At 41.1% G+C, this 23,335-nt stretch overlaps 1 protein-coding gene across 3 annotated transcripts in view; it reads right to left on the bottom strand.

Annotated features, from left to right (window-relative positions):
* The window catches only part of PTPN2 (protein tyrosine phosphatase non-receptor type 2), an 80,712-nt gene that overhangs the window by 13,645 nt on the left and 43,732 nt on the right, over window positions 1–23,335 (bottom strand). For all 3 annotated transcript variants that reach the window (XM_060119143.1, XM_060119144.1, XM_060119142.1), the window contains exons 3-7: window positions 21,310–21,410; window positions 15,057–15,155; window positions 10,557–10,694; window positions 3,386–3,595; window positions 2,043–2,195 (exon numbers count right to left, since the gene is read on the bottom strand). In XM_060119143.1, the coding sequence (XP_059975126.1) occupies window positions 2,043–2,195; window positions 3,386–3,595; window positions 10,557–10,694; window positions 15,057–15,155; window positions 21,310–21,410 (701 nt within the window). The remainder of the gene's footprint in view (window positions 1–2,042; window positions 2,196–3,385; window positions 3,596–10,556; window positions 10,695–15,056; window positions 15,156–21,309; window positions 21,411–23,335) is intronic.

Raw genomic sequence — 23,335 nt, 5'->3', positions numbered from 1 at the left:
AATGGTTACATATTTGGGGGGTGAGTTAGCGAGGACTTCTACTTTGTAAATGATATACTTTCACATTCTCTGAATTCTTTTATACTCAAATGTACTAATCAATTACCTAAAATTTTAAAAATTTCACAGCACCATATAAATTTTTAAAGCCTTGCTAAGATCATTTCTGTGGAAACTGAGCCCTCTGGAAGGGTAACAGGCTTTCTGATCCCGAGCACTTGAAAAATAGAGACATTTCCAACGTCCCATCTGGACAGAGGCAGAGGACGCCTGGGTCTGTCTGAATGAGGGATAAAGGTGCTGAGTCAGAGATCTGATGGCCACACCGCACCAGATAAACTGGGGTAGAAAAAGTTCTTCCGAGCCACAAACTGCACTGTCACGACAATAGGGACCACAAAAGCCCGTCCATAAAACTCATCTCTGTGGGGAAAACGAACTGCACAGGAAGCACATATATATTCTAAAACTAAAGGAACGAAACTTGAAAAAAAATTAAGGTGGAGCAAGGGATAGTATCCAAAGGGCAGCACACGTTCCATAGAGTTACTCAGTCTGTAAGAACAACCAGGAAATTAGCAAGGAAGCAACAGAAGTGTGTGGGGAAAACCTCTGCATGTAAACTGGCAGACACAGCCGAGATTAAAGAGAGACCTGTTCCTAATCCTGAACATCTGAGGTAACGTCGGAGGAGGGTCTCGTGCCTCATGGGCTTAATCTTCACATACCAAGCACTTTACAGACAGGCGTTTCTCTTCATTAAAAATTATTCTTTAGAGGGCTTCCCTGGTGGCGCAGTGGTTAAGAATCCACCTGCCAATGCAGGGGACACGGGTTCAAGCCCTGGTCAGGGAAGATCCCACATGCCACAGAGCAACTAAGCCCGTGAGCCACAACTACTGAGCCTGCGTGCCACAACTACTGAAGCCCGCGCACCTAGAGCCCGTGCTCCGCAACAGAGAAGCCACTGCAATGAAAAGCCCACGCACCGCATTGAAGAGTAGCCCCGGCTTGCCACAACTAGAGAAAGCCCACGCGCAGCAAAGAAGACCCAACGCAGTCAAAAATAAATAAATAAATAATCTAATTAATTTAAAAAAATTATTCTTTAATGTTAAAGATTTGGGGGGGAACCTTTTAAATAAAACTTAAAATTTTTATTGATAAATACAATAGATTGTCTTGAATAGTTAAAATAACACCAATGATCGGAACAAAAAAGTTAGCTGACAAATAAAATTTCTTGAGAATATTTAAATGTCTGTGTAATCCATACAACACTTAACTACTTATATCTCATTCCATTTTGACAGATGGTGTGATCTCAGTTACAAAGGAGGGCTTATTCAGAATATTCCTGCTTTGGCTAGTAATCACAGAAGCTGAAGAGGAAGCAAATGGTTCATGCAAGAGAAAAATAAAGAATTCCACCTGCTTATGTCCAATTCCATATGATCAGCTCAGACAAGAAACGGGTGTCTGTTGTTACTTCTGTTTCTATTTCACATGTTACATTAGTACATAAACAGATTTCTGATAATCAGTCTTTGAACTTAGCTTTTACAAATGTGGAATAAAAATACCTTCATGAAAATACAGCCACCAACCAGAGAAAAATAACATTCTCCTGAAATTTCATTACCTTTGCTGCAAGTACTCAAGTTGCTTGCTCATTGTTATAAAAGATGAAATATCTATGATATAAACTAAGTGTTCTTGTATAACTCCACATCAGGTTTTTAATGGGGCAAAAGTAGCTAAATTTTCTGGTTATTTTAATGATGAAATGCTTAAACCCTCCTTTACAAGAAACCTTACTTTCTTTAATGAAATTGTGTCCCCACTCGGGCTTCTGAGTAACAGGAAGGATTTAACATGAGGCTGAGGTACACAGGAGGAGGGGGGCATACATTTTACAATCTTAGGGGCCAGCTGGATTCACCACATTAATGTAAACATGCTTTTTTGGAAGGGAGGGAGAAGACACGTGCTTAATCGGAGTGTAGCTATGTGATGCAAATCGTATTTGATACACAGTTTACCTGTATACTTGAATCTCCCTTTATAAACTTTGCTCCTTCTATTATAGTCATGTATGAAAATCTGAGTTGATCTGGTGTCTGAATCAGCCCCATTCGGTATTTTCTCATATTCAGTAACAGTTGTTTAATATTAATATTGTCTCCTTTTTCCATCTGCAAGCAAGGTAAACATTATTCAAGTCTTTTGTTGTTAAGAGTCCAGGAAAGAGAAGCAGTACAGGAAAACCGCTAAGAGCAAGTCAGCACAGGTTGCCCGTCTGCCCCGTCCAGGCAGCAGAGGGAGGACTCCTGGCCCTTCAGCTAACTCACAGCTGACTCCAACCAACAGGAATCTCATTCACTCTGGCTAGTGGTTGGTCGAAGGGAGGATTTATGGCCCATTCTGGCTTAATGTAAAGATAAATACATCGAGATTAGTGCCTTTCTTTTTTAAGAACGTCTTGGCAGGAGTAAATCTTCTCGTTCGGCGCCTTCACGTCTGTGTACGGCAGCCACCTGAGGGTGCTGGTGCAGAAAGGCGGAAACAGCCAGACCCACAAGGACACCGTGGGGCTGCTGCACCAGCTGGGGCTGGATCCATGCACCCCCACCCCAACCAGAAAAGAGAACAGCTGCTGAAGTTACATTTGGCAGGGAACAGGCAAACACACGATCCAGTTTTAGTATTTACCATTAACAGAACAGATGCTTAGAGTTCTTAAACACGTCAAAGTTAACACAACAAGCCGCTTTTGACTGAAGTATAGGATATTAGACAGAGTGGTAAGTTAACACAGTAGACGTGCTAAGATACCCTCCCATCAACCTAAAGGGAGGAAATGCACAGGCCGGTACCCAGGCTGGGGCTGGGAAGGCTGGTGGAGAAAGAACACAGCCCTCAGGCACAACAGGAACCTCAGGGAATGATATTAAAACCCACACTTACCGAGGGCTTAGACAGTGTTCTAAATGCACTCATCCACTTAATTCTTATGACAGTCCTGGGAGGAGAATACTCTCACTCTCTGCAGTTTGTAAATAAGGAAACTAAGGCAAGAAGGAATTCAGTATTACCTACCAACTGATGTTTGAAAAATAAGAAGGGCGGGGGAGAGGACCTATCATTTAGGTAACAAAAGCTACCAGGAAAAGTCTCCTTCGAGAGCTCTAGAATTATCTTGGATGCAGCCCCACCAGTCACAGCAAGAGGCAGCTGAAATGATGTGAATGAGAGTTTTTGGTTTTTCTAAAAGAAGGCAGAAGTTCAAGTTTGAAAAACACAGTTCTGGGATCCTGACAGTCGAGCTTACTTCTGCCAGTGGAAACAATATAAAGGCACAGAAGACTGAAATGAGGTCACTTACCAGAACAAGACAAGTGTCCACCAGAGAAAAGGTGCCTGACCGCCCGATGCCGGCACTACAGTGGATCACCGCAGGCCCGTGTTCAGGATTCAAGGAGCCAGACTCTCGCACTTTAAATAAGAAATTGAGAAATGAAGCTGGTGATTCAGGGACTCCGAAATCTGGCCAGGTAGTATAATGAAAGTGAGATATTGTTCTGGTTTCACCACTCTAAAAAGTGAAAATCAAGGGGGGAAATGTTAGTTCTGAGTTTTTTCTTTTAAAAGTCTACTGCAGAAAGATGTGTTTTGTGTAATGTACCATGATTTTCCATTTGGTTTTTGATAATCACATACACAAGTGTGGGAAGATTTTCTTGAGGAGAATTTGGAATATATTAATAATAACTAACACTTCTGTAACACTTATTATTTTGTAAGCATGTTCTAGGCTTTTTATGTATTAACTCAACCCATACAACAATCCTATTAAAACCCATTTTCCAGATGAGAAAACTGAGGTGAAGGGTTAAGTAATGCACCCAAGGTCACACATCAGAAAATGGCAGAGGCAGGATTAGAGCAGCACTTGGGTTCCCAACCACTGACCTGCACCATACATGCTGCCAGGATTTTCTTTAATTAATACATCATGATGAGTGGATTCTATTCTATTTTTAAAAATTTCTACCAGTTTAATTTTACATTCTTTAATGGTTTCTTTTTTAAGAATTTCAAAGTTTTAAAAAATATAATGTTCCCCATTATATGAGTTATCTTTTAGATTCTGCTATACAGGCACAGAGGAACAACTCAAGAATTAATTTAAAACAATCTTTACATTTTTAACTGAAATTGCTCTCCTAATTGCTGCTTTTCCCCATCGTAACAATTTCCAATCCTAGAACTGTTGACATGCCTTTGCTGATGTGCTAACATGGTTTACCAACATGCTAAGTGTTTCCTGTCTTGTAAAGCCTGCCTGGCACTCACCACCACTTCCTGGATATTCTCAACGACCTTTATTTCTGACTAACTCATTATGAAAACGTTCCTTGGCTTTTGCCAAAGGCCCTCTGCCCCCAGGAGCATTTCTCTGCCTTCTGCTCTTCATTCACAGAAGGAGCAGCGACCCGCTAACACATCTTTGCACTATGTTTCAGCTTTAATTACAGGACTATTTTGGAAGAAGGAGCCACGGAAGCAGCATAAAAAACCCTGATTTTTTAAATGGTTACTTTTACAGCATCTACCTTTCAATACAAATTTAGCTTTCTGTTTTTAAAAAATAATATTTCCCTTTTTTCAGTACAAATTAAGACTCCTAAGTCCCAGACTCAGTTACATGAGGTACAGCACTGATAAAATACAGTGCAGAAGTTAAAAAAAAATTTTTAATTATACGCATTTAGTGACTAATTTTTCTTGACATCCAGCTTTCATAATTCCAAGTACACTGTGATCCATAGGTTCTCAGTACACTGAAGGTACTAGAAGATTTCCTATTACTAATTAAAATGCTCATTGTGATTATTAAAATTCAAAACATTTCCTTTTAAATTCCAAATTAATTATGCTAAATGAAAGCAACAGACTCTAAAGGCTGTATACTGTACGATTCCATTTACATGACAGCATGGAAAAGACAAAATTATAGAAATTGAAACCAGCCCAGTGGTAGCCAGGAGCTGGGAGTGGGGCCGGGCTGACTGTACACAGGCAGCATGAGAAACGTGCGCACGCGCGTGCGTGCATGTGTATCTAGGGGATGGTGACAGAACTGTTCTTTATCTTGACTGGACAGGTGGTGACACGAATGCACTGTCAAAACTCAGACCTGTACATCAAAAAGATTGTATCTTACTGTATGTAAAAACAGTGTTTAAAACATTCCAAATTAAGGAGGCTAAACTGTAGCTTCCTTCTAGAAAACCGTAAATGGCAGCCATCTGATACCCACACAGGACTGGGGTCCAAAGTCCTTTCCTCCATCAGCCCAGGCACATGGTTAACTCAACCGCATCTTCCTTTAAATGGGGCCTCAGATTCCAGTGGGTGTCTTTAACCCTCTCCCCCGACAGCTGCCCTGCTGCAGTCCTCAGCCACCATGCTGTGCTGACCATGCACAGAGGCCCAGCCCTGGTCCACATGGGCCTCAGCCAGGTCCAGGTGGACCTGCTGGAGGTCCCAGGCCTAGGAGAGGTGGTGCCAGGGCCCTGCTCCCAGAAGAGTGTTCCCTAAGGTGTGGCCTATACAGTGTAGGTTCAACTATGCATCACCTCGTGGCCCAAAACCTACAGTTACCCCACAATCCTGGGCAACAACTTGCTTTTTCTTTGCTTGTATGAGTTTGGCTCAAGACTAGTGGCCTCTTTATTTTTTTCAAATTCAGGTCACGCTGTCTGGGATGCTCAAAGCCAGTTTCCAGAAATGCTCACCACTGTATAATACAGTCTTTCTCACTAATAGATTTTTGAAAATCCATCTTTTTCTTCCATGTAGGACCAGACTAAAGAACTTCTTAGAGGTTAAATTTTGTATTAATTCACTCCTACTGAAACAAGATTCAAAAAACTTAGCTCACAAAAATCACATAATTCCCAAAGGGGCACAGAAGTAATAGGATCCATATGTTTACTACTCTGGTATAAAAAAAAGTTTATATGGGGCTTCCCTGGTGGCGTAGTGGTTGAGAGTCCGCCTGCCGATGCAGGGGACACGGGTTCATGCCCGTCTGGGAAGATCCCACATGCCGTGGAGCGGCTGGGACCGTGAGCCATGGCCGCTGAGCCTGCACGTCCGGAGCCTGCGCTCCACAACGGGAGAGGCCACAACAGTGAGAGGCCCGCGTACCACACAAACACACACACAAGAAGTTTATATGAATGATTGGATACCTTTTCCCTCTTTTTCATGCTGGAAAAAAAGCGAGAATGGGGGGAAAGGGTTCCAAAGCATACAGAGCTAAAACAAAATTCACCTTTATTCTGAACAGTCTCTACATTTAGACTCTACAGTTTCTGACAAAATCCTAGTTTCAAACGGCGGACTCACCCTTCCCTCCTGCTCGGTCACCAAGCCCCTCAGTCCTGCTGTGACACCCAGTCAGCTCCGTCCCTTCTCACTGCCACCCCTCACACTCCACTCCAGCCGGTCTGCACACACCTGCCCAGTTTTCTCCATAAGGCACTACATCATGGACACCACCCTCTGCACAAAGATGTCAGCAGTTCACCGTTCTTCTTAGGGCAAAATCTCATTTACATTTTTTAAAAGAATTTTAAATGTAACGTCTTTGAATCAGATGACAAGCTCATGGTCCATGGAGGCCAGGAAGCTAAACTATGAGCTGAGTAGGTACAAGAGCTGAGAGCCTGGGGGCAATTTAAGTGTGCGCTGTCTAGAGCCATTCAAATGCAAGTTAACTATAATTGTTATCAATATGAGTAAGACTATAAATGTTCTAATTATTACTTAAAAATCTATACAGTTCTACAGCCCCAGGCCCAATTTTCACACTTTAGGCACAGAAAGAAGGTAGCAAGATTGTTTCCAAGAATTTCACAAGCCCCAGTTCCATCACCTGTAAATGGGGTTTTAGAAAGTACTGATCTCACAAGGCTGCTGTGAAGGGTAAACAAGGCAACACCTGCACGTGGTGGCATGTGAAGCGACGCAGTGATCTCTGACACAATGACACACTCGCTGCTGCCTTTACCGCGGCCCTTGATCCGCTCCCATCAACTGTAACCTCTCCACATTTCCAACCTCCTCACCTGTGTTTCCGCTCCACCTGGAGAGAAGCAAGCTTGTCGACCCCGCCTCCCTCGAGGTCACTGCCCTAGTTCAGTCCCTCACCAGCTCCTGCAGGATCCCGCACTGGCTGTGTTAAATACGTGGTCACCATAACTCACTCTGGAAGATGACCGGAACCCCCAGTGGGGAGGGGAGGAGAGCACCAGGGCAGGGGGCAAGGGGCCGGGTTCTAAGCAGGGGGCAGGGCAACGCCTGAGGCATGGTCGGGAGAAGCAAGGCGGGGGCCGGCCAGGGACTCCTGTACCGGCCACAGAAGGGCTTCCCAGACCCTGGTGGAAGGACCAAGCCATGTTTCAAGACAAACACTCAGGTGTGGGGTGGTGAACAGGGTACTCGGTGCAACCGCAGAGGGGGTACACGGGCAACAGGTAAGGACCCTGCCCATGGGGAGCTGAAAACCTTGTTATGGTGTCAAAATGTACACATGCGCAAGTGCTGCACAAGCTGGGAAATGGTAAAATTTAAATTATGAAGAGAAGCGTAAGAAGATCCTAGCTGTTAGGAGTGAATGCATCATAGGTACATTAAGTGACCAAAGTGAGAAATGGGCACAAGCTGGACAGAAGAGCGCACAGGACATAAACAGACAGGAGAGGAGGAGGCCCGGGTGGCATCTAACCCTGCTCTGGGAAAATCTACAGGGGCAGAGAAACAGAACTCAGCATGACAACAGCCTTCCTGGAACCTGATACACATAAAGCTGGCCAAGGACACTACTGAAAATGGTGAAGGCCAACTAAACAGAAAAGCCCGAAAGACAAGTTCTCCAGATGACCTGGGATTTTAAAAGCCCCTCAAAACTATCTTCATAGCTTAAGCCACAAGGCCCCTTTTAAAAGCAGACATGGAATCTCTTCACGTGGGGGCAAAAGTTCAAACTCTGAGCTCTCATCACGACGCTGGAAAGGGCTGCTGGTGCTTTACTGCCCACCAGACGTGAAGTCTCTATGGAGCAGGGCCTGACAGGAGGCAGCTCTGGCCCCAGATCTGTTAAGAGGCACAGCCAGACTCCTTTAGAAGCAACCTGGTCCTCTGAACCTCAGGAACCTCCACTCAGACCTGCAGGTGAGGCCGGCTGTCCCTCCCCTACTTCATCATCACCTTCTCTCCTGCAGCGCGTCCTCCGCTGCCCTTCCCAACTCCAAGGGAGCCGCTGACAACAGGAGACCCCACACTCAGTCTGAGGCACTGTCAGAGCATTAATTCACTCAATCATTGTAACAACCCTACAAGGCAGGTGCATCATCATCCTCGTTTTGCAGATGAGAAAACGGAGGCACAGAGGTAAAATAATGGGACCAGTCACACAGCCAGGAGTGGTAGAGCTGGGATTTAAACTCAGGCCACATGGTTCCTGAGTCTAAATATTTAACCAAATGCAATTCTGTCTCTCCTACTGAAACGCTACTTTATTCTTCTAACACAACCAAATGCAATTCTGTCTTCCTACTGAAACGTTACTTTATTCTTCTAACACTCCTAGCTCTTACTAAAGATTGTAAAATAGAACATAAACTGTTGCTATTTAATTATGGTGTACTCTGAACCCAGGGCAGTAAGAAATCACACAATTGCCAGCAATTAAAGCGTAGTGGTTGGCCTGCTCCCAGGGTGGCCTCAACTTCAGAAACTTTAGAACCAAGGATTTTCCTTTACAACAAACAGCATCTTTTTCAAAAGACTTGGTCCCATCTCATTAGAAGTTAGGAGATCTGGATTTGAGTTCTGGTCTGTCACTTATTAACTGAGTAATCTATTTATGGAAAAAAATCCATTAACCCCATGGATTTTCAGGTTATTTTTTTTTAAGTATGAAAAACAGGGATATTAAGAATATTTACTCTGTCCACATTTTAGGAAGACTGTAGGACAAATGATACATATGTGAAAATACTTTGCAAAGTGATAAAGAAAATACAAAAGTTATTCTATCTTATTATTATTTGAGGTGTAATCAATGCTCAGGACAGAGAAAAACACCTATGCCCACCTCCTTCTAAATCAATTTTAATGCCAAAAGCAGACGAGGTACCTGGGATCAGTAAACACCATGAGAAGATGATTCCAAGACCCATGAGAACTTCATGGAAACGCAGCTCTGTTTCTGGGAATGAGCACTGGACAACCCAGGACCAAGTAGTAGCTGATGTATTTCAATGCAGCTTAAGATACATGCAAATGTATGTATGTTTGTATGTATGTTTGGAATCACTGGTGCAAAACAAATACAGTGAGGAGATTCATAAAGAAGCCTCCTCCCTGGATGACCTAAGAGATCCCATAATAAGCTTAGCTATGAAAGTCATGGAACCTGGACCTGGCCCAAAGCACTCGGCACACATCTGTACTTATAGTATGTAATAAGAAACAGAGAGGTGTTTCAGGAGATCAACCATAAAAGGTACTTCTGCATATCTAAAAAGTGTATGTATCTCCCTTCGCTGCAAAGCTTATTTTTTTGGTTAATGATCACACGTTAATCACTCAATTCACTTAATAGTTAACTAAAACAGTATCTTGCTTTAGACTAGATACATTCCCGAAGCCATTTTTGGGCAAACAATTTCCTATTTTGTAGTTTTTCTAGTTTCTGAGAGCATCTCAGAATCACTCTTATTTCATATTTTCTAGTTATTCTGATTATGACCCAAAGAAAGCAAAGAGGAAAGTGGGAAGAGGGGAGAAGTATCTCAATCTTCAGCCTGACAACAGCAGGCTCACAACCCACCCTGTACCTGTATCTCAACCAAGTACCAGGAACAAGTCTTATATTTCTGGAAAAAAATCCAAGTAAATGTTCTTGAGACCATATGGTAAATTTACTTCACCATTTTCACCAATGCAATAAAGACAAATTTCTGTGTGACTAATCCCTTGAATTAACAACACTCTCAACAGTAGTAAGTATCAGAGCTGGCGTTTACAGGGTACCTGGTCTGTGTTAGTGCCTCTGCACACACACCCTCACCCGACCCCACAACGGCCCTGAGAGGGAGGCACCACCATCTCCATCCCACAGATGAGGACAGACTTCAGGAGGTCTGGGAGCAGGTACACTAAGTAGCAGAGCTGGATGTGAATCCAGGTTGGCCTGATTCTAAAGCCCTCTCTCTTAATCCCTGACTAATTTTAGTAAGTTATTCTGAATCCTCAAATATTTACCTGAACTTTAAAATTCTTAGTTTCTAGGGTTTCTTGAGAGTCCTCAGAGAGCTACCACATATAGGAACAAAATCTATAAGGAAAAGGTTATGGCTGTACACTATTATAGGTATTATTGAAATGAATGGGCTGCCCCAAACTTCATATCTAAGAACAAAGAATAATTCTTAAAATCATCATACAAAGCCCCATTGTTTGGGCCTGAAAAGTCTTACATTGATGTTTCCTAACTGCAGCAGATGGACTGTATAATAGGACTTCACGTCTTCCGACAGGAACTTCACACTGAAGCCTGTTTCCTTAAACAGCATCTCTCGGTCATCCTTTGTCGGCCAGTACTGTGCACATTTAACCTAAATTTAAGAATATGCATATGACTTTTTTTAGTTTATAGACATAATGAAACCATAAAAAGCTGGAAAGGAAAACAAACCACGCACATGCTATATATTTTTCAAGTACCCAATTCTAAGAACAGTCGTACTACGTTTGATGTTTAATGTATTTTAATAAGATCGACATCTTACAAAAGCAGGTTTGTAAAATGTTCCTCTAACTTATAAACTAAAAAAACCCCTATAAACAGAAATCATGTTCATAAAATGAAAATCAATTTGTCATTTCTAAAGCAGGATAATGTATATTTTAACATCATACTGGCATTCACACTATTTTTCTATAAATATCAAACTCTTACAAGAATCTTATCTTCAAAGAGTATTGAAAAGGCTTTATTTTACAAGTATTTTCCATAAATACCCGTTAATCTGCTACTAAATACTACTACATATCTAGAAATAACACTGCATACCTACTTACTAAAATTAAGTCGGGGAAAGAATTAGAAGATAAGCTCCCTTTACCTAGAGTTGTTACATTTTGGCAGAACTATTGACATGGAATTTGTATTTGTGACAATAAAAACATCTTCCCAAAAGCCAAATTATGAGGCCAGCAGGCTGAGGTAAGGTGAGCTAGAGTCATTTCATTAGGAGAAAACACCAGAAAAACATCCTTGTAAAATATGGTCATTTCTCCTTTTCCAAATCACAAATAGCTACAAATAACAAACAATAAAAATGCTTCCAAAACAAATGAATACTATGAGCTGACACTTCTTCAAAAGGTCAGCTTAAAGACATTTAAAAAATGACACAAGAAGTGAAAGAGCATAAATTAGAATTCGAACAACTCAGAAATGCGGTGACAGAAAAGAAAAAAGATTCAGAAATAACAGAACACATTTCATCAACAAAGACTAATTAATTAAACTAGGGAAAAGAGATGTGACTAAACACAACAGATGATGCCTTAAGAGAAAAGGGAGGACATTTTTAAAACAAAAAGAAATGAAGAGAGAGACAAACAGGATTAGAGAAAATGTGACAAACATAAAAAATAAGCAAAGAAAATCTAACACATGTATAATAGGAGGACCCAAGAAAAGAACAGCAAAGCAAGCAAGGGAACAGAATAAATGTCAACAAGTATAATTCAATACATTTTTCTTTAAAGAAAGAAAAAATGTCTGAAATCACATACTGAAAGAGCACTCTACGCCCCTGGACAAACTGACCCAGAATGACCAACACAGAAATGTTTTGGTAAAATTATTGGGATATGAAGGAAAAAAATCCTTTGGGTAACCTAGGTAAAAAGAATAAGGAAATAAAGGAAATAGAGATGTCCATTTGACTTTGACAGTAATTTGTAATGCCAGAAGAAAATGGAGTAATACATTTAAGTTGTTCAAAGAAAAGCAAATATGAGCCAAAGATTTTATATTCTGCCAAACTGACTGTTAAGCACTGAGTCAGCAGATGAACTGTCACTGGCACGTAAGACATCAGGGACTATGGTGCCCATGAGTCCTTCCTCAGGATCCTCTGGAGTATAAGCTACAGACAGAATGACTGGAGAGACACCTCAACATATACAGACTTACACAAAAAGAGCATAAGGGACAGAGTATGTGCTATAAACTCTGACAATGTACATAAAGTACAACTTAAAAAAAAACAGAGAATGGGAAAAACAAAACATTTAAAACTTTTTTTCAGTAGTTATTTTGGTGATGGAGTTGATTTTGTTATTATAAGTATTTTCTGTGTGCAATATCAGACAAAGTAAAAGAGTCACTATAAGATATTTGACATCACTAGTGTCTTTGAGAACCAGAATTCATGGTATGGAAAACACTGTAACAGATAAAGGATAGAAAGGGTTGAGCCAACGCCTATAGGCCTAAATTTGAATCAGAAATATCAGTATGAACACTAGCGCTATGTTATCTTAACACACAAACATATTTTTCCTTAGCTCTGTTCACTGAAAAGACCAACCCAGTGGCAACAAACATCCCTATTTTTGTTGTGACCCTGAAATACCACTGCCCACTGAAAGAAATTAAGGCCCCTTAAAGAAATGGCTGATTCTTACACAAGAGTTTAAGATGAGCCCCGCAATATGGAGTCATTCCAGACAGCAAGTAGCTATGAAGACTCTTGGGTCTGTGTAAAAGAACTCAGGGCCCAACCTGAAGAGCTTCCTGCTGGCCAGTGAAGGGACAATCTGACTACAAATAAGGATAATAACTGCCATGGAGTGAAATGAATCAAGGATGTTTGAATCCATGACTTCACAGTACCTGATGCCCTCCCGCCCTGCCCCCACACCAAGAAAACCTAAGTGGTCACATGTTGAGGACACTAGGGAATCAACTTCTTTTGAAAACTGCTTTTCCTATTTAAAAGTGGCCAAGGGGCTTCCCCAGTGGCACAGTGGCTGGGAGTCCGCCTGCCAACGCAGGGGACGCGGGTTTGAGCCCTGGTTCGGGAGGATCCCACATGCCGTGGAGCAACTAGGCCTGTGCGCCACAGCTGCTGAGCCTGCGCTCTGGAGCCTGCAAGCTACAACTACTGAGCCCATGTGCCACAACTGCTGAAGCCCGCGTGCCTGGAGCCCGTGCTCTGCAGTGAGAAGCCTGCACACCGCAAAGAAGCATAGCCCCCACTTGCTGCAACTAAAGCCTGCGCACAGCAATGAAGACCCAACGCATCCATAAATAAATAAATAAACAAACAAACAAATAAAATTTTTTTAAAAAATAAAAAAAATAAAAGTGGCCAAGTAACAAGAGTGGAAGGTTTTTTTTTAATAGAAGTATTCCAACAAGAGCTCCTGGAATATCACTATTTTATATCCCCTAATTAATTAAGGAGCTAAACACCGACCAGCAACAGCTGCCACCATCATTACGCTGACAAACATTATGCCCCCACCCACAAGGTGACCTTCCCCTAGACAATTAAACCTGACTCTAGATGCAACCACCGTAAATATGATTTCTGATTTCTGGTGGCAGTCTTATCTTTTTTTTTTTTGGTATGCGGGCCTCTCACTGTTGTGGCCTCTCCCGTTGCGGAGCACAGGCTCCGGATGCGCAGGCTCAGCAGCCATGGCCCACGGGCCCAGCCGCTCCGCGGCATATGGGATCCTCCCGGACCGGGGCACGAACCCGTATCCCCTGCATCGGCAGGCGGACTCTCAACCACTGCCCACCAGGGAAGCCCTGTCTTATCTTTTTATTATACTAATTATACTGCAGAATGAGGGATGAAACTTATAATCCTCTAGTTGGCAACGCTGCTCAACATGTCCCAACTGATAGAGCCCCCATCACTTGAAGCATGAAAACCACTGTAAACGACTATGCTGACACTGCTGGACACTCTGGTATGTTAACACCACTTCAGATCTAAAACAGACTAGAAAAACCTTCACCACCACTGAAAACTGGCAACTATTAATTTAGAAAAAAGGAAGAGGGACTTCCCTGGTGGTGCAGTGGATAGGAATCCACCCACCAATGCAGGGGACACGGGTTCGAACTCTGGTCCGGGAAGATCCCACATGCTGCGGAGTAACTAGGCCCATGAGCCACAACTACTAAGCCTGCGTTCTAGAGCCCACGTGCCACAACTACTGAGCCCGCAGGGCTAGAGACCATGCTCCACAACAAGAGAAGCCCCCACTCGACTAGAGAAAGCTCGTGCACAGCAACGAAGACTCAACGCAGCCAAAAATAAATTAAATCTTTTTTTTTTTTTTAAAAAAGGAAGAATCAGGAACCTGAAGAAGCAGAGCAGTCTAAGACCTCAGGGCTGAAAGAGACCTAACAGACAATACTTTCCAATTTGCATGTTTGACAGAAGAGGACCCTAAAGCCACAGAAGCTGAAAGACTTACCCAGCGTCACACCACTAATTAGCACTGGGTTTAGACTGCACTTCAAATGTCAATAAATTTATACATTTCTATACTTACTGCCTTGTGATCTAAGAGCCAACAGTAATTTATAAAGGTTTTAGAAACCTGTCACTTTAATCTTTTATAAAATTTTCAGGATTTTGATAATAAGTTGTAAAGATTGTGATAAAGCCTACGGATTCCAAAGATCTAAATACCACTACTAGCCAATACTGGCTCCATTATACTTATATTTTGGAGGGTAGTGGTCCACAATTGTTATTTAAATATTTAAGGTAAAAAAGGAAAAGGATATATTAGCTCTTCTGGTCAGAATCACCCTGACCACTAGTTTAGCAATTAAAGGCCAAAACTAATGAATGAATATCCCAAAAGAAATAAGAAAATATTTTTAAGTTAACAATCACAGGCAGTACACTAAGTTGTAAATATCAAGTATTACTCACCGATTCTTTCTCCACAATTCGGTTTAGCATGACAACTGCTTTGGTCTTTTGCTGCCAAATCATGAGCCAGAAATGACAACCTGTATTAGGAAGTGGACCCTGTAAGAACAGAGAAGGAAAAGTAGGTAAGAGAAAGGGGACAGAGTAAGGCTCCGAGGAAACTCCTTCAGGGAAGCTTCTCTTCTGAGAACAGTGTAACGGATCATAAAGAGTAAATCGAGACTTTAAATCCACTTGAACTAAAAACAGGTCTGTGCTAGTTAGGATTACTGATTATCAATGATCAAAAGTGACTTTTATTTACTTAGGCAGAAAAGGAAAATTTTTAGGCTCTCAGGTGACTTTCAGAGTTGAGAGCTGGAGAACCAGGCTTGGGTAGGAACAAACGTCAAGACAAGATTTTGTCCAAGAGGAGTGGGCTTGGGACAGTACTCCCAACTTGTCACTAACATCACCTGCTTTGCTGGTACTGCCATCCTAAGGTGGCTGTATTACTCACGCACAACCTGTAAGCAAACCAGGGTCAAAATCGCAGGTGCCAAGATCTACAGGTTGTATTCTAGCTGCAAAGGAGGCAGGCAAAGGCGATTTCTGTCCCCCTCCGGTCTCTGCCGCAGAAAGAGAGGCCCTGCCTTCCATGATGAGGGCAGCCCGGCAAAGGAGGAAGTCTGTGCCAGCACTGGCTTGCAACCAACCCAAGTTAGCTACAAAGAGAATTCCAGAAAAAGCGGAAATTGCAAAGCACCTGAACCACTATGAAACTGTTAATCTACAAAACCAGAGAATGTGTAACCTCAAGAGCAGAGTTAAAAGGGATAACAGTGCATATCACAATACTGCCATGGGGGAAAAAAATCAAATAATATTATGAATTTCCAATTACCTTCACATTTTGATTAATGAGTACCACAGGGCAGAATAAAGGGCAAAGAAGAGATGAGAAGGCCATGCCCAAACTTTAACTACTTTGAGTAAAGATTAACATGAACGAGGTTTGACTGTACCTCCAGTAACTCAACAAGCACTCACCTCGCAGGACGCTGGGAGGCCAGGTCTGACTAAAGCTTCAGCTCCACATGGAAAACAAAAGGCAATTCAAGTGGTGCTACACTGAAAGCAGCTTTAGGGCAGTTGTATCCCTGGTGTATAGTGGGTGTTAGGTAAATATTATTTGAACTAATAAACTCTAAGCTCTAAGTTATACAAATGCTAGAAAGGGATTGGGAATCCTGAGGAGCTGCACCCTCGGGTTTGAGGGACTGTTCCCCTCCTTCGGTGCATGTTATCCAATGCTTGAGTTACTTCCAAAACCAAACAGTGTGAAGATAAAAACAGCAATGAGAAGATCCCCAGTAAAATGAATGCCGTTTCTTTCGTCTAAAAAAATGGACAGATCAGTTCACCAATGAAGTCGCTCCTTAGCGTGTTCACACACACACACGTGCATGCGCACACAGAGACACACACACACACACACATGCACATTCTGCTAGTGGTTCTGAAATGGGAGAGGGTTTCTCAGCCCTTCCACTTACCAGCAATACTACCTATTTTTCTTGTGCAAAATGGAGATCTATACCAAGGGACTGATATATACAGGACTGATTTTTAATTTTCATAAAACTCAGAGGGAAAAGATGACAAAAGTAATAAGCAACAAAGGACAATGAGAACAACTGCAGTTTTAATAAACACTTAGCATCTCTGGTTTTCTCTATCCTTTGAAATATTTTCTGTGCGTCTTCTCTGTTCCAATGTACTAGATACAAAGGAAAAACCAGTCTCAGATGTCAAAGAGCTTACGACAGAGGCAAGGAACGGAAACACATCGAGCACCACAAGAGTAAGGGGTAAACCATCAGGTTTGCAGGAGTAGGAAGGATACTGGCGCAGAGCCTTAAAAATGAGGAGGGCACTGACATGGGGGAAGGAAAGGTAGGGAATCAGGATCCATTTCCAGCATAAGGCAAGGCATGTGCAAGTTTAGGGGACATCTGGGAAAAGACAGCTAGATTGCTGAGGGCAACATGGAGGTACACGGTAGGAAACTGCACCTGCAGAGTGGGAGGGTCTTGAATGCAAGAAATAGTCACCGAACTCTTCTTTAAGGAGTAAAGGGATATGACCAGATTCGTATGTCACAAAAAATAATTCTGGTGGAATTGTTAAAGATGGATTAGGGAGGACGGACTGGTGGCAAGGAAAGAAGTCAAGAAGCTACCACTTTGGTGCAGATAAAATTCAAGAGAGCTCTGAAGAAGGGCAGGGCAGCAGAACAAAGGAAAGTATTAGACACATGAGGAGGATAGCTTTAATCCATATGAGAGAAATAGGAAGGGGGCTGGCATGGTTTAAAAAAAAAGAAAAAAAAGAAATAGTTCGACATAGAAAATGCAGAATTTGTGACATCAATTGGTCACGTGGGTAAAAACACCCATATGGACGTTGAAAAATATAAGCCAGGGGGTGGAGGCAGGGGTGGGACTCAGGAAATAAGAAAAAGCTGAAGACGGGCTTCTGAGTCCCATTTAGAATGAGTGGGGAGGGACTCTGTCAGGACACAAAGACGCTGTCCAACATGGACAGGAGGTTTAAATGAGATCACTAGGGTATGAGTCAGGCATTTTCTTTTTTGTGATGAGATTTATAATGTTTTATAAAAGGGTTATTACTATCATTACTACTAATAATAAAAAGCAGTAACAAATGCCACAATAAATACTCCATGGAGTACTCACCATAGTACCAGGCACTATATAAGTTTTTATCAGCATTGTTCTATAGATAATAGAGATATATATCGATAACATAGGTACACACTTGACCCTTGAACAACATGGGTTTGAACTGCAGGGGTCCACATATAGGCAGATTTTTTTCAATAAATATACAGCTGGCCCTCTTATCCATGGGTTCCGCATCTGCAGAATCAACCAACCTCAGATGGCAAACCTAATACATGATCCATGATTGGTGGAATATGTATATGTGGAATCTCAAGGACAGAGAAGGACAACTATGCACTTGAGCACCCATGGGTTCTGGCATCTGCAAAGGATCCTAGAAGCAAACCCCCACAGATACCAAGGGACAACAGTACAGGCTTGGGGAATAAATAATGTGTCCAAGGTCACACAGTAGTTTCAAGGCAGCAGATCTGAATAATTAAGAGCAGAACCATGTAATCTATGGAGACCGTGTAGCTTCACATCCTGGCCTTATCCCACTTGTTGTATGACCTTGGTAAAGTTATTTGAAGTTCCTTTGTCTTTTTAGGTGATTCCTCATGTTAACATAGGATAACAATAGTATTTACCACAGAGGGTTATCCTGAGGCTTAAATTATACAAAACAAAAAATATAGAACAGTGTTAAAAACTGCTAGCTGTTACTATTTACAACAGCCAAGACATGGAAGGCATCTAAGTGTCCATCTATAGATGAACGGATAAAGAAGATGTGGTACATATATACAATGGAATACTGCTCAGCCATAAAAAATAATGAAATAATGCTATTTGCAGCAACATGGATGGACCTAGAGATTATCATTCTAAGTAATTCAGACAAAGACAAATACTATATGATATCACCTACATGTGGAATCTAAAATATGATACAAAAGAAATTATTAACAAAACAGAAACAGACTCACAGAAAACATACTTACGGTTACCAAAGGGGAAAGGGGAGAAGGGATAAATTAGGAGTTTGGGATTTACAAATACACACTACCATCTATAAAATAACAGGATTTACTGTGTAGCTCAGGGAACTATATAATAACTATATAATGTAACTTGTAATAACCTACAATAACCTACAACAGCAAAGAATCTGAAAAAGAACAGATACAGATGTATGTGTCTGTATATAACTGAATCACTTTTTGTACACCTGAAACTAACACACTACGGTAAATCAACTATAGTTCAATAAAAATAATAAATAAAAGATTGCTAGCTCGGGGACTTCCCTGGTGGCACAGTAATTAAGAATCCGCCTGCTAATGCAGGGAACACGGGTTCGAGCCCTGGTCCGGGAAGATTCCACATGCTGTGAAGCAACTAAGCTCGTGCACCACAACTACTGAGCCTGCGTTCTAGAGCCCGTGAGCCACAACTACTGAGCCCATGTGCCAAAACTACTGAAGCCCGCGCGCCTAGAGCCCATGCTCAGCAACAAGAGAAGCCACCACAATGAGAAGCCTGCTCACTGCAACAAAGAGTAGCCCCTGCTCCCTGCAACTAGAGAAAGCCCATGTGCAGCAACAAAGACCCAACACAGCCAAAAATAAATAAATAAATAAATAAAAATAAATTAATTAAAAAAAGATTGCTAGCTGCTAGCTGTTAATTTTACTTCCCACTAGGATGTGAAGTTCATAATGGCAGTTTTATGAATGGCTGTTTTATTCAAACAATGCTGCCACAAAGTAGGTACTCAAAGCTTTGCTGGATGAATGAACATCCAATGAAGCAGCCAGACTGGGATTCAAATACAGATACCATGAGTCCAGAGTCTACCCTCTTTCTTAAGATACAAAGGTTCAAAATGTGGTCCCAGGGAGTTGAAGTGATGAGTGTAAACTGGACGGGGGAAAAAACCTAAGTCAGAATCTTGAGAAACAAGTGCATTTTTAGAGACTAAAGATGAGAAAGAGGAATGGATAAAAAAGACTTGGAAAAAAAGAGAGAAAGAAAGGGTGTGATAAGGAATCTAGGGTAATTATTCTTTTCTGTTTTTTATCATTATGGTTTTTTCAAATAGAAAGTAAATTTTTTTAACTCTAAAAATGAGTTCATTAAAAACATGAATGTGCATAATACTTCAAATATTACAGAAAATGGCAAATTAAAGTCTTTTTTCCTAATTCCCAGAAATAATCAGTAAGAACAGCAGGTGTATAATTTATTTAGCCAGCCCTTGCAGACTGTTTCAGTTCTACTATTTCTGGCCCTATGCTATTAAAATGAAGTTGTAACAAACACCCTCACATGTATCTTTATGTCTTTACGTATTAGACCCCTGAGTATTATAAACTTTTAAATCTCTGCTGATCTGACAGGAGAGAAGTGGTAACCGATTGCTGGTTTAAATTTATATTCCCTAATTACTAGAAAAGTTGAGCATCTCTTCATATGTACATTGTCTATCTTTATTTCTTTTCTTTGAACTGTGAATTTATGTTCTTTGCCAGTTTTTTTCATGGATTGTTTCTTTTTTTTCTTTTTGATTTACAGGAGCTGCTTTACTTCAAGTAAAAAAGAGTAATTAATTCTTGTTTCCTGTGAATTAGAGATAGTCTAACAGTTCATAGTTACATTAATTTGAATATCTTCTTACCATTTTGAAAGGTTTTCACTTTCAGTAACAGGTTATTCTGATCTGAAATGGGTTCTTTAAAAATCTCAAACATTATAAATATGCAGCTTATCTTTTTTTAAATTTAAGTACAGTTGATTTACAATACTGTGTTAGTTACAGGTGTACAGCAAAGTGATTCAGTTACAAACATATATTTTTTCAGATTACGCTCCATTATAGGTGACTGCAAGATACTGAATAATACAGCTTATCTTTTGAATATTTAAAAATCATTAACTGAGGGAAATGAGAGCACTGTTAATTAAATCTATTATTTGATAAACAAAGGGTAGCTGGTGTGTATAAATCAAAATCATTTCTGCTATCTCAGAGTGGAAGAAAAGTGCTGCTGGAACATGGGTGTGGCCGGTGTGCTGAGAAGCGATCAGGCAGGAGGCCAAAGGGGCAGCAGGCTCTTGGGCCTCCCTGTTGGTTGTCTGGGCACCTGGCTCACACCCTCACCTGTCCTGACATCCAAGGCCTGTCCACACTCTGAAAATACACGCCAGGGCGGGGCAGAGAAGAGCTTTCAAAGGGCCTCTCGTTCTGATTCAAGTGATGTAAAGAGAAGCAGAAGGTAACAAAGCATGAGCAAACCAAGGCTTTGTACCAAATATTCAATATAAAGCAAGGAGGACAACTGGCCAGAAAAGAACCGGCCTAGCCAAATTTCATGAACAACTTTCTTTCAGAGAACGTGTAACACTGAAGATTACTTTTATCTGCAGCTGCAAAACATTATAACACCATTCATTACATAACAACAGAAAAAACTGAAATAGCATTTCATCTCCAAAAGAAGTCAGGACACACTTTTCGCTGTGTTTTAAAGAAGACCAATCACAAGAATGGCGGTCAGGCATCGGCTGCACATCACACCACTTGCCTGTGTTAAGATGTAACTCCTCTGCGCCTCTTCTATGTCAACTAAGCTGGCATTAATATAATCATTTTCAGCATTTTGCAGTTTAACACGACTGTGATCATCTGAAACAGAGCATGACAAATCATACCGTCATTTCAAGCTTGCATTTCTTTTTTATTTTAATATTACTTTTCTGGATATTTATAAAACGAGAGAAGAGACAAAGAAAAATAAATTGGCACCCCAGTAGAGTCAAATCCCAAATTACTCCCCTTTTTACTATTTTTTAAAAAGATTATTTATTATTTTTGGCTGCGTCAGGTCTTAGCTGCGGCATACGGGATCTTTGTCGAGGCAGGCAGGATCTTTCATTGCGGTGCACAGGCTTCTCTCTAGTTGTGGCATGCAGGCTCCAGGGCACATGGGCTCTGTAGTTTGCGGCACACAGGCTCTCTAGTTTTCGCACGTGAGCTCAGTAGTTGTGGTGCATGGGCTTAGTTGCCCTGCAGCATGTAGGATCTTAGTTCCTTGACCAGGGATCGAACCTGCGTGCCCTGCATTGTAAAGCGGATTCTTTACCACTGGACCCCCAGGGAAGTCCCCCAAGTTATTCCCTTTTTTAAAAGGAAGTACAAAGATGAAATCCTTTTGTTTGTTACTGTGTGTTAGAAGGAAGTGCTTCTGTTAGTGGTAGTTTAGCTGTTGTTTAACTAGAAAAATTGACCAAAGAGTAAAACATAGTAAAAGAAATAAAGCATCTATCTTCCTAAAAGTAAAAGGATGGTTAAGATTCTTTATGCCTAAGAACTAATAAGTCTACCTACAAAAAACAATGGCCTTGGGCTTCCCTGGTGGCACAGTGGTCGCGAGTCCACCTGCCGATGCAGGGGACATGGGTTCGTGCCACAACAGTGAGAGGCCCACGTACTGCAAAACAACAACAACAACAACAATGGCCTCAAATAAATAAGATCAGATCCCCACAGTAACTACATTTCATTTTCTTCATTCAACAGATGTGCATACAACTATATATAAATAATTTTTAGCACTTAATTATATAATTAGATTAAGTGCTAAACTATATTTAATACACTTGGAATATTCCAATTCTTTAAAAGACAACTAAAGACACTTCATTACTTAGATTGTGTTATAACAGTTTAGATACACTCGTTTTTAAAAGTGGAAATCTCACAGATTTAGAATTGATGCTAATTTAAATACGTGGAGCACAAAACTTTACCTATATCATTTTGGAGAGAAGGGAAGAGAAACAAGACACTGCGAGAGGAAGCACACGTATAATAACAGAACTAGTGTTAACTCAGAATTCTAAATATATGACAGGCAGAGGCATATGACTGAATTATAACCTACATGCATGTTTGATGTCTAACTAGAGAAAACGTTCTATTGTAAACTGCTCCCCTCAAGGCAGTACCAAACAACCATTCTCTCTCCCACTTTTAAACTATAAAAACTGTTCACATTACCTCCATGTGAAAGAAAATGTTAAATGGCTTTAGTTCCACACATCAATTTATGTGAGATGTTTCTGCTGGACTGAACCCAAGACCTCTGTAAATATTACACGTCATGTGCAAACAGGAAAAGCGAAGGTCTTGTTATAGTAAATCACTTATACTAGTGTTCTCGGAAAGATGATGTCAACAGTCACTTTTTTTTTTAACAGTCATTTTTTTTTAACAGTTTGATCACTCTTTAACTGTTATGTGAGAGAGTAAAAAAGTCAGCTATATAATTAACAAAATAAAGACCATACACCTCCTAGATAACACGTATCAGAAGAATAATGCATGCTTTTAAAATGCTACACAATCCCTAAAATTCAAGTTCTGCCAAAATATAATACCAAAGGAACGTATTTCCTCATGCTGTAATCACAGAAAGAACAGAAACCCTGGAGACTAATCATATCTATTGCACAAGTGAAAAAAGCAATTTGGTAAAAGCAGCAAGAATCCATAGGCACTGGGAAGGTTCCCCTACAGGGCGCTGGGAATTCAGTTATCCGGCAAGTCAT

The sequence above is a fragment of the Mesoplodon densirostris genome, chromosome 15 (genome assembly GCF_025265405.1).
Source record: "Mesoplodon densirostris isolate mMesDen1 chromosome 15, mMesDen1 primary haplotype, whole genome shotgun sequence".
Classification (NCBI taxonomy): domain Eukaryota; kingdom Metazoa; phylum Chordata; class Mammalia; order Artiodactyla; family Ziphiidae; genus Mesoplodon; species Mesoplodon densirostris.
The sequence above is the reverse complement of the archived record's forward strand: the minus strand, read 5'-3'. Positions and strand labels throughout refer to the sequence as shown.